Source organism: Colobus angolensis, unplaced genomic scaffold (genome assembly GCF_000951035.1).
Source record: "Colobus angolensis palliatus isolate OR3802 unplaced genomic scaffold, Cang.pa_1.0 Scaffold33, whole genome shotgun sequence".
Lineage (NCBI taxonomy): Eukaryota > Metazoa > Chordata > Mammalia > Primates > Cercopithecidae > Colobus > Colobus angolensis.
The window spans coordinates 861,901-874,811 of NW_012116599.1; the positions used below are offsets into that span (position 1 = coordinate 861,901).

General features: G+C 39.2%; 1 protein-coding gene across 1 annotated transcript in view; it reads right to left on the reverse strand.

The window, feature by feature from the left end:
* The window catches only part of EPHA4 (EPH receptor A4), a 155,581-nt gene that overhangs the window by 37,223 nt on the left and 105,447 nt on the right, over positions 1-12,911 (reverse strand). Inside the window, exon 7 of the mRNA XM_011951897.1 lies at positions 90-214. Coding sequence (XP_011807287.1) covers positions 90-214 — 125 coding nt within the window. The remainder of the gene's footprint in view (positions 1-89; positions 215-12,911) is intronic.

Sequence of the window (12,911 nt, forward strand, 5' to 3'; positions counted from 1 at the left end):
TGAAGGAAGGAAGGAAGGAAGGAAGGAAGGAAGGAAGGAAGGAAGGAAGGAAGGAAAGAAGGAAGGAGTATTGTTCACTCAAGTAATACCTTCTCATAATACTTGACTTCATATTCCAGGATTACCCCATTGGGCCGATCTGGTTCCAACCAAGCCAGTGCCACGCTGTATCTTGTGACTTCTTTAGCCTGGACCAAAGCAATGGATGATGGTGCTGTTAGAAAAAACAAAAGACAAAGGACATTTTCTTTAGGAAAAGAAATGGTTTTGGTGGTATCCAGAAACAATTTCATGTTATTTAAGAAAAGTGTGAAAGATTGTCTTGTCTTCCCCTTGATCATTTTACTCTTCAGTATAAAAACATACCATTTTTATCCTTCTCTCCAGTATATTTTTGTATGTGTTTGTCTTAAAAAGAGAATCTCTGAAGTAAAAGTCCGGTGGGCTCATAAGCTTGTAGTACCATTTCCACAGCATGTAGAGACATTTCTCATAAAAGGCTGTAGGTACAGAGAAGGCTGTCTTGTTTTTAACTTTTGTAAGCCATGACAGCCTTTGGAAGACCTCATTTTAAGCTCGGTAAAGCTACATCTAATCCTACCTCCCAGTATTATGAGTGCCATCTTACTGGACTTTAATTCCATATGAGCAAGAGAATGTACAAGCCTTCCATAAGTATTTTAGGGAATGCCAAAAGGCAAACAATTTGCATACTTTCCAATATAAATAAAAGTACTGCTTAATTACAGTAAGAGTTCAGTCTGAACGCGACCATGTAAATAATGAATACAAATCAAGCAGTGTTGGTCTCTCTGAACACACGTGGCATTTTGCAGCTATTTTACAAGAGCTGACATGTTGCCTTTGCCTGCTCTTTCCACTGCGAAGGACACAAAGGCAGCCCTCTAGTGGGTGTGTTATGGGGTGGAAGGAGGGCACACTTGAGATTTATACACCCAGGCTGCCTGATGCTCACTTCTCCACTGTGGTGGTCGCATCTCTAGCCAGACGTTATCAGGCTCTGCTGACACTGACAATGGCTGGTACCCATGCGCAATCTCCAGGGAGAAGGGAAAGCATTCATGAAATCCTTAATCTTATCTAACAAAGCTGCCCTGGAGAACCAGAGATTAGAGAGCTCCCTAACTCCAATGTATATATTCTTTTGTTCCCAAACTGGGGAAACAAATGTCAAAAACTGGCCACTGAGGAAGAATAAATTACTGCTGGGTCATCCTCCTGCCCTTTTACAATACATGCATAGGACTGCCAACCCCTAACTCCAAAGAACAAAGATAAAAAGGAAAATACATTGTCACTGGAAATAGTATGGGAAAAGCTTCAAACCTGCTTGACCATGTCTGATGGGTGTACTGATGGCAGGGAAACCAAGCAGACACACCATAGTCAAACAAGGGAGTTTTCCAGCTGAATCCAATACAGTAGAGACTGTCTTCTGGAGGGGGTTATTTGACAGCCCGGGATCTCTATTAGGGATGGTAACAGGCACGTACACACGTGCATGCACACACACACACACACACACACACCCCTCTCTATTTTTTTTTTTCCTCTCTCTCAGTCCCAAAGCTATTCCAGATTGGATCTCAGGCAAAAACACAAGAGAAAGATATAGTAGATACACATGTCCTCCATCAAAGGCAATCCCAAGGTTAGTAATACCAAACCCAGTGAACAAAGCCGCACGCGGCAGACAGATGGAAGTCACTGAACATCTGAGGAAAATGAACAACGGAAATGTGCTCATTACATTCATTAAGGCTCCCTTCTCCCAACACACACACAGGCACACACAAACACACACGCTCATATTTTCTCTTTCTTTCCTGGCTGACACAAAGCCATTGTCCAACCAAATGCAAAAAGTGACTTTGAAAAATATAGAGGTAGCAAGGAGGCTAAGAAAACTGCCTGGCTGTGGAAGGTTATTTCACTCCAGGTAATAAATACATTGCCTAACAGACCACTTTAGCATACACTCCACAAAAAGCGCTCTTTAAACTCTCATGTTCAGGATTGAGAAATGAAACAGAAAAGTGAGGTCACTAGAAAGAAAGTGGGAGGGAGAAAAATCATAAAATTATAAAACGAACTTTCTCTCGGAAACGGTCTGGGTCAGATCCTCATAATGGACAGATTCCTTGGGAAAGAGTTGCCTGCCTGCCCTTGGAATGTACTGATGAACTAAGACAGCTTCTCTCTGGTTGGGTTATCATTAAGCTGCTGCATATGGGAAATGAACTTGATTTCTATTTTAGAAGTTTGAGCAGCAGTGTTCCTGTGACCATTCAAAGGGAATATGGACTCAACTAAGGTGCTCAAAAAATCTCAAGCAGGGAGTTGGCAATATAATCATGTTATCTCATAGAGTATTTCTAATGCAGCCCTGCTTGGGAAGCTGATACGCATAAATGTGAAAATAAACCAACAGAGTGTACCATGACACAACTGTCATAAAAATGGAGAATAAGGAGATATTGAAAGAGAAATGCAAGCAAGAATGAAGGACTGAATGAAAATAGAATGCTAGGCTGAGGACAGTCAGAAAACTGCTGAGTTGACATTTGTCTTTTGTACCTGCTAGAAACCAAGGAAAAGCAGAATACATAGATCTAATTCACAAAGAGCATTATGTTGTATGGCTGTAAAGTCTAAATTCTTTATTGATCAGATGTTCTTCAGAAGAGCATGTTATCAGGGCACAATGACACAAGCAATCCATGACCAAGTGAGGTTGGGAAATGTACCTGAAATATACAACTGCACTGAAGTATAAGATGTTAGTCATTTTCCACCTGTGGAGAGCTTATCTTCTCTACTAAGAAGGAGTTTGAGAAAATCTGGGCTTTGCCATACTGCCACTTTGGAAAGGAGGCAGCTTGAATGTTCTCTACATCATAAGCCACATATGGGCTTTTCCCTCACCTTTTCTACCCCATTTCCAAAACAGGCTTCAACTTTACATCTGGAAGGCATCACCCTACTGTGTGTGCCTGCCTGTGGGTCATTTCCCTAGATGAGGCATTTGCCAATGACATTCTGCAATTTTCCCCTACCGCAGTGTTTCCCAAGCATCAGACTTCCACGCCACATATTTGCTGCCACATCCCTCTGCAGCTTGTAAGATGATTTAAGTAATATTTTCTTTAATAAATACAGTATCTTTAACTTCAACAGTTGTATTTAAAAAGAAATTTCCCACTTACTGGTATCAATGAAACCCTGTAATCACTTGAAATTAATGGCAAGTAACCATAAAAATGAATATTGCATGTAAATGAAACAATGTTATCAATGTTTGCTGGACACTCTTACTTCTCCAAGGATTGTTAACAATGGAGATTAGCCAGTGCTAGAGAAGCAAAGGATATCTGGGCACCGACTTGAGATTCTGACCTTGGAGTACTCAGAACTACTGAGAAAGAATTGAAAATGAATTACATTGTATACAGGGCAATTCAGTATTATATAACATCTCATCAGTGTGTTCCCGAAAATCATCTCTGATGCCACCATTGGTATGTTTCCACACTTTGGTAAACCATGCCCAACCCAAATGTCTTGAATCCTGATTTGCAATATTCCAGGGCTGTGCCCTTTGCTTACAGAATTAGAAGAGGAGATAATAGAATTTTTTTAAAAAAGATTGTCCATCCCACCCTTAAATATATAGTTCAATAAGAGCTTTGACCAATCAATACCTAAGTTCAAAAGAGATCTTCTAATTATAGTAGAAAACTTGGTCAGCATAAAAAGACCAAGCAGAAAAAAAAGATTCTCAGTGGCCACTCAGTTCTTTGATTTACATTCTGAAATCTCGTAGAGACAAGGTTCTTCCTCACCATCAACTCAGCCACTAGACACCTACTTAATGAGCACCTATGGAGCAAGGCCAAGAGGGGGAATGGGTAAGCATGGCCAGATAAAAAACAATTCTTGGTATCAGACTAAGTACCACCAAATACTTTCGCCTCTTCTTAACTAGAAGAAGGTTTGGGAAATTTTTATAATAGTCTTACGTAGAAAACACTTTCCAATGTCAAGTCAGAGGACCCATTTTTCAAGAATTTAAGAGGAGAAGATTCCTACTGCCCCTCTTCTTATTCAAGTTCTCTCATGGGTGATGGGGAGGAGTTAAGTAGGGGACACTTTCTCACACATTTTATCTGTAGACACTCAATACACCTGCTGAGTGTCAGAAGCAAAGCCAGGAAGAAGCTGGGGGGCTGATGAACACATTCTCACTACAAGAAAGAGATGCATCATAGATTGAAAAGCATTCCTATCTACCCACAGATTTCTTTCATAAAGGAGGTTCTTGTTTTAAGGACAGTTTTGTGCCTCCGGACAAATGCAGGCATTCTTTAATGGCTGGAATTCAGTCATGACACATAGCAATGAGAGCTGGTCATGTCAGTTGACGTATGGTTAAAGAAAGATGATGATGTAAAAATCACAAGGCAAGCACTTCTAAAGGGTAGCTCTTTAAAAAAGATGTGTGATTTAATTCAATGGAGTCCCTAATTTTCAAACCTTTACAGCAAAATCTCCAATGACTCATAGATGTCAATTTTCCTAGTCTAAGGTGCCTATCCTGAGACCTTCATTTTTTTATTACCCACAAGGAGATTTCAGCAGTTTTTAACCCAAAACATGTCTCTCATTTCTTGTTCTTTTTAACTTACAAATCATGGTGACATATGCATTCAATGGTGCTCAACAAATTTGTCAAATTTTTACATATTAAAATTCCTCTAAAAAAAATCTTTACTGTAGACAGCAAAAATTTTCTAAACATAAAGTACCAGAAGTAAGCCATCCTTAAAACAACTTTCCATCTGCACCTGTTTCAAAGGACCTTTTGTGGGGTTGGTTGTACTATTTAGGTTAACTGAGATATTGACAATTAGGGGTGAAGCAAATGACAACTCTAATTATAAATGGAGTCTCTGTTTCTAAGGTCTGTGTGATGCTTCTGAACATTTTTCAAACACACAGCCTGTAAAATGTCATTCAAATGTAAGTTAACATTAAAACTAGGCATCACTGCACCTGTTCCAGACAGCATTTTGAGGTTCTGCTCTTTAGGCTGAGGAAGGTGTTGACAATTTGCTCCACATTTCTTCTCTGTATCTGTAGGGCATATGCAAATAGTTCTCCCGACTTCCTAACTGCCAAGATGGAGTGGTGGTAAGACTCCCAAGTCATAATACTAAATCCAAAAAGGATCATAAGCCTCCAAAGATGGACTAGGGCAAAGTCAGTCACTGCCAGCAGAAGCCATTAGTTACTACATATGCAACAGCCACCAACGGATATAAAGTTGAAACATGGGGTTAATAGGGTGGAGAGCCCTTTGCAGTCTTAGTGTAAGCAAGCAGGATTATTGGGAACAGACTCTGTTTATTCACATATCCAATGGACACAAGTGAAATTGTAGCAAAATACCATTTTTTAAAAATGATGAAGCAAAAACCAAAAGAGGATGAAAGGAAAAATTTACCAAAGCTTTTCAGTTGAAAGATCTGAACTTTCTAATAGAGCTCCAAGATAAATTTCACTCCCAAAGTATGTTGTTTCCGCAGTTCTACAAATCCCCGAGAAACTGAGAATGCGTTCTAAATAGAACCCCCATTTGCTGTGTACCTGTGGTTACAGTTGGTTTGAGAGCAGACCACAATGCATTCAGAAGGTACATGTGGGTTTTATCTCTGTGTGTGTTTTTGATAAACAGAAACAGCACAGATTAGGGGCTGTATCATGACTCTCTAACAGTGGTGCATTTCACAAGGAGAAATTACAGGAGATGCTTGGATGTCAAACAGAGGTGGCTGCCTTTAAGAAAATGGTAAATTTAACTTTCTTTGGTTCAAAGCTCAGCAGTTCTCCTTGCTCCCCACTCATGTGAATGCTGCAATTTTCTTGTATTCACTTCCTCAATGACTTGCCATTAAACACCTACAAGTCATTTTACTGCAGCAGTTTGGTACTTGTGACACCCAAATGGGATGGAGAAGAGAAGAGGAGATATGGAGAAAAGAAAGAGAGGAAAGCTTCACATGGTCCCTGAGCTAAAAAATTGTTATTCTTGAGTCCAGTATCACAAGCAATGAATTAAAAACACTTTGGGGGGAACTTGGGAGGAAAAAGAAAACAGCTAAAGTACGCAGACTGCATTTCATTACTGGTTCAAATTAGAGGGTGGAGAGGGTGAGCCAGGAAATAAACAGATGCAATGAAAGGTCTCCAGCCTGTGGGCAAGGAACAGTGAAAACAGCCCTTTATGAAAGTCAAGACACCTGAAGCCATGGATATCAGTGGTACACAATGGCCAGTGTTTGGAGGAGAGATGGCTTCTTAACCACAGCAGGGTTACCTTTCCCCTCCCCAGGATCTGAATTTAAATAGATGATATTTACTCAAGGGGTCTTTCATTGATAGAAAAATATAAACCCACCATGTATACATATCTCTGCTTAATGCAAATAGCATATTTAAATTTAATTACTTGGAGCTTAAGGTGGTTTTGTTCCCATTTCTTTCTCAATTCAACACCCCAGCTCTGATTTGCTCCTTATCAAAGGTTTGTGCATTTTAAAATGCTGTCAAGCATCAAAATTGAATGCTTCAGAGCACTAATGATATCCTCGTGATTAAGGGTTTTGCGTCTCTGAGATGCTAGGACCTCTGGTGCTAACATTAATTGTTTTCTTCCACATTCCAGATGGAGAGAAGGATTTCTCCTCTCGAGCTAGGCAATACCTATGGCATCAAACATAACTCAGCAATATTTATACATTCTTTTTCTTACTATTATCATTACATTATTTTATAGTACAACAGTTTACAAAGTGCTTTCACATATACATGATTTTGTTTGCAGTGCATTCAATCAGCTGGGTCAACTCCTCTGCTATCTTTTAGGTAAAATCATTAAAATCCCCAACCACCCTCACTGGATGCATCATCAAAGTAAAAAGTCAGCTCCACCCCACCCCCGCCAGCTTTTAGTTGCTACATCATGCATCCACACAAGCACAGTTTCTCATAGTCAAAAAGTGAAACTGTTTTTAAAGCAAACCTGCAAAAGGTATAGAAAAAAAACTTGATTATTCCGAAATCAATATAGGATTTTTTTCCTTATTTGACAAAAAAAAAACCACAGAACCAAATTTTCAGCCAAAATCTTTAGAAGACTGTGAATTAAATGAAATTCATTTATATTTAGATGTGGAAGTATTCATATTTATTAAGCTTAAACTTAGAATGTATGAGAGATGCATTTTTTCCATAAAGTGATTTCCAAGTTCAGAGCAGAGTCTATTTTAAACACATATTATGAAATAAATCAGTGCACAGCCACATTATCCTTCAGCAACATTTACTGAAGGATACAGTTCACCCACGCTGCCAATGATTTTAAGAGTCTGATTTTGGAGCATTGTAAATAATTGAACTAAATGATTCCAGAGTAAGACTTTGCAAAGTCGGTGATTTGGTTTTTACTTTTGGTTTAATAGAAGACGAAAATTTTGCAAGCCTTTTTTATTTCCCAGATAGATGGGATGGCACGTCATTTTCTTTATGACAGAGAGATGGGCAACAGATTATTTTCGACAAATCCTTTACAGAGAGCTATTGGTTAAATTTTAAATGATAGAATGTGATGCTATTCTTAGCCTTCACATTAATTGTTTGCATAAGGAAGTTGAAGGTGTTGAGTTGGCCTCTTCGGCTAAGGCATCCAAAACTGTGAGATCCCTTCCCCTCTAGATAGAGCTTCCCAGCCAAAGACTACCTTCCTAGATTCCTTTGTATCTAAGGTAGTTCATGTGACTGAGTTTGGGGTAATGGAATGTGGGTTGAAGTGATTTCTCCTCTTCTAGATCTGACCCATAAATAGCTCCCTGTGACTCTCCATTTTCTTGAACCCACAAGCCAGAGGGAGGTTAATGCCCCAGGCCCATCTTGGAAGCCCCACACCCAACAACCCCTCGTCACCACCGACTGGATGCAATTTCAGCAAGAAATAATTTTCTATTGCACTAGCCCATTGAACTGGCATTTGGGGTTAAAACAGGTAGTCATTCAAGTGAAGTGGAGCCTTTTGGCAAAAAAAGAGGTATTTGCATATCACAACTAACTCAGATAAACTGTAGAAGTACTGCGGCCCACAGAAGATTGGTCTGTGGTTTTGCAACCTCCTGAAAGGCCTTTGGGTTCCCTCCTGGAACTTCCGGCTCCTGGTCATGCACGATGAGCAGATATTCACCCATTTGTGAGAAACCGGAGCGCGCTGCCCCGAGGTCAGCAAAGTCAGTGACAGAGGCCGCGTGGCTTCCCAGGGACAAAATCACGGGCACCAGTCTTCTAACAGGGAATGAAATCGGCAGAATCACAAAACACTGGGCCAAAAGATTCCGCTGATCTTGTGTTAATGCTAAATGGGAAAAGACAGTGGGGTTCTCAAAATGGTTTAGTTGAGTTTTCTTTGTAGAAAAGAGTTAATTTAGTTTTCACTGCATTATTAACAGCTTAAGCAGATGAAGACTTAGGCCCTTTGAATTGCCACAAGACAAAGAATGGGGAAAGGAGCAAATCAGATGCCAGTAAACTCCTGGGCAAGGCACTTGCACATACATGCACACCTGACACCATTTCATCCCTACAACTCTCTGAAGTAGTTATAATGATCACCCTTACATTTCAGATTTGGAAACTCAGGTACAAAGAAATTAAATAATTTGACTGAAGCTATAAAATGAGATTTAAAACTCAAGTTCACCCGGCTCAAAAGTATGTGATCCTCCCTCTCCGCCACGTGTCTGTAATAACACACACACTAAACTAGCATTTATTGAGTAAGCATGATGTGCTGAGCATTGTTCTAAATCTGTTGCAGGAGTTAATTCATGTAAACCTCACAAAAACTCTATGAGACAGGTACCATTATTATCCTCATTTTATAGATCAGGAAGATATGGTACAGAGAGTTTGAATAATTTGCTCCAAGTTATGGCTTATACGTGGTCATAATTCAAAAGTCTGGTCGTAGAGCCCTCATTCTCAACTACTGATCTGTAGAAGTGGCTGGTCTCTGCCCCTCCTTTCTCTGGTAAGAAACAGGAGACTTGAAGGTTTAAGCGACTGTTTTCCCACAGCAGTAGTGGCAGCAGCAACAGAGTAAATCTTTCTAAAGTCTGCTCTGTTAGGTACAGGGGTATCTATGTACATTGCGGGCTGTCAGAAATGCAGGGGTAAGTTAGATACGATCCCTGCTCACAGACAACCTTAAAACATTTGGTGCAGAATGAATTCACATTTGAACTAACCTAAAGAGCTGAGACCAGAATAAAACAAAGTAAATTCAATTACCAAATAAAATAGTAAGTCTTTGAAATTAGGGAAGGGGTAAGGATACAAGACAAGCTTCTGGAAGACTGGCAATGTTCTGTTGTTCTGTTCCTTGGCCTGGGTGATGGTCACATAGGTGTTTACTTTGCTATAATTCAATGACTATACATTCGAGTCTTGCTCACTTTTCCATATGTGTATATTTCACAATAGAAAGGTATAAAACAAACACAAATGTTAGGAGTATTAAAAAGGAAGTATCATACTTATTACTAGAAAGATCCATACACAACATTTAGTATACCTCCTGGGTTAAGCCCTAAAGATGTCATGAAAGATGTAAGGTTTTGCAAATTAGGGCTTTTGCAACTTTTTAATCATTATGCTGAAACATACAACAATCTTTGCTCTTTGTAGTAAATAAAATGCATTACTTAAACGTCTGTTCTACTTTTTTAAGTTAGCTAGTGTCTTGAATTAGCATTATTACAGGTATAGTCATAGGGTCAGTTATAAAATTATAAGTGGATAACAGCTCAACTGGAAACCAAGGCCTGTGTCCACCAGAATTAACAGGGAATTAACCTCAGGGGCACCCAAGTGTATTTGCTGCAGTTCAAGTGTATCCTATGTTTCGTCTGGGAGCTGCTTGTTTTACTTTCTACTTGCTTACTAAGAAATTTGTTGGCAGGTTCTGACAAGGATAGCTCAACACTTGCCAACAGAAACATGGCAGGATTCAATGTGTGTGTTTCCTGTTATAAGTAAGAATGCCAGTTTGAGGCAAACAGGAAAACAATCTTTCCACTGGAAGGCAATTTAGAAGAATTTGCCTGAGCAAGATAATTGTTTTAAGGTAAGAAAATGGGGTGAAGTTAGCAACAACAACAAAAATAAATATATATTTTTTCTCTGAATGCTTCAAGTGAGATGAATTTTCTCACTGGGTCTTAACGTGGTGTTGAAAGTTATCTAGTGTTTCCACTCTTAGTTAAAATTATTTTATGTGTAACTTGGTTAGACAGAATGGTGAGCCCTCACCAAATGGAGGCCTCCATGACCTACAATGCCCTCCAATCACTTCCTAGGGAAGATCAGAGAAAAAAAGTTCAAAAAAAATTATTTTTTAAACAAACAAACAACAAAAAATGCTCTCCAAAATTAATTTGGAATATGGAGAACAATGTAAGGAAAAGGTTCATTTTTACTGAGCAGAATACAGAAAAGAGAAAGGAAAGGATTAGCTGTTGTGAATCAAGGCTTCTGTTCCTTTTGCTGTCAACTCCACCAGGGAGCTTCAAGCATTCCAAGTCTGGAAAATAAAAAAGCTATGCTGCATGCTTCAGGTTCTCTTTGTTACTCAGACAGCTGCTAATCGTCCTGCTGTGTTAGGAACCCACGAGACAATGCTGTAACATTTAGCTTTCTGACATCCAAAGAATCTAGATCAGTCCCCAATTAAACAGGTATTAATCACAAAGACTCTAAAAGCCAGGATGATAGATGCACCCAGTAAATCTTTGCTGTTGCCTTTGCTTTTTCACACTCAGATTTCTACATTTACAGGCAGAAATACTTAAAAGCCTGCTCCTGAAACTTGACCAGTCAAAAACCTGGTTCATTACTTTATATCAGATGCTTGATGATTTCCTACCTCTGAAAAGCCTTTCAGAAAGAGGTAAGACATTGATCATTCTGCTACAAGAGCCTGTCTGCTTTAATAAATAGATCCACTATAGTTGTTGTCATCTTGACTTTTTAAGTGTGATAACTAATTCAGAAGTGTTGTGGCTTTGCCACTTGTTATAGGGAAATCCAAATCATCTGTGAAGTTAAAAAAAAAAAAAAAACGTCAGTGGATGAACCCAGAAAACATCAATGGGCAAAATATTAATATACTAGTAATACTAACGATCTCTTCCAACTCGGCCAAATCATCTGCAGGTCATGAACCTGATTAGAGTGAATGAATGAAGTATATTAACCCAGATAATAGAAAAGAGTATGTGTTGGATGAATCCTTCTGAATTCCATGTTTTGAAATTTATGTTGATAAAAGGGACTCAGTGTTAATTTTTCATCAATTTCCATTTCACAAGGGTATGAAGATAGCCTTATTTAACTCTGTCAAAGAGTATCATTTATAGCTTTTGTTATAAATAAGTGACTAGGTAATCAACCCCCAAACACACAAACAAATAAAAGTAATAATTTTCATAGCCAATATCTAATCACTATAATACACAATGAAGAGAAAAGCACCAACACGAGAGGCTCATATGACCTCAGAGGAAACCAACATTAGCTATTCTGAGTTATTAGAAATCTTTTTAAATTAGATTTTTATTTTTTATTTCCCAAGCTAACGGAACCCATGAGACAAGTACAATATTTGCAAGGTGCCAGCTCAAGGGGCTGAATTCCTTGGCTTTCAATGGAGCCTGAATATATTATAAATTACTCCGTCCTCATCACTATCTTAATGGTGGTCCACGGTCCTCCAAGTTGAAAGAGTTGGAAGTCAATAAATGTCACTTATGATATGAACACCTGTCGACTAAGACCTGGACTGAGACCAATTCCATTAACATAGTCATTCTATGGCTGCCAAATGGCTGGGCCTTGGACCACTTACGATACAGTCCCCATTCAAGGAGGTGACCTAAAGACAGAAAGGTCCAGAGTCCCATTAGTCATCTTCCAAGCCATCCAATTCTCCATCAGATATACTGTTAGAATGGGATACCTAGTCTTTTAATCATCATTTAAAAAGATCACGTGAGCTGCTCAAAAAAATGTCGTGGTGACTATAAATTGAAGAAAGATGCTCTTTAGCATTGTTACCAGCCACTGTCCTTTAGACCTAAGAAATTATTTTTTAACAACTTCTATTTCTTTCTCTTGTTGCACTTAAAACACATAGGCAGAACAGAGGAAAAAAAGAAAAATATTTCACAAAGTATAAATCATAGCATGAAATTATAGGCTACCAATGATTCCTGACAAGGCCAGATAGCCATGGTGGTAAAAACTCAGTTGCAAATCAATGTGTTCTGCGCTATTTGGAATTTTTCCAACTGCAAATGTTGCTTGGCTTAAATCACAATGTCTAGGGGCTGAGAAGTGATGATCACGGACAGTAAACTAGAATGTTACAAGTAGGTGAGAGAGACGGAAAGAGAAAGAGACAGCAAGAGAGAAACAGGAAGAAGGCCACTGGGGTGAAGTTCTGAGACTCCTCATCTTGCTTATTGCCAGTTTGGTTCTGCTGCATGGAAGTCTGGGGAAGTTCCAAACACAGGGGACCAAAATATCCTGAGGACAATATTCATGATCCAGAGAATGCTGCGAAGGTGGGTTTTAGTATCACCTCAGGGAACCTCTGCTTTATGTGTAGCCAAATCTTTCCTGCCCTGTTTCTTGCTTGCTATGTAGACAAGTGTAAGGAAGCACCTGGTGAGTGGAAAGAGGTGGGATAAAGACCTGTGGGTTAAATTACAGTCGGAACATTTTCAGAACGTGTCCTACACAAATGG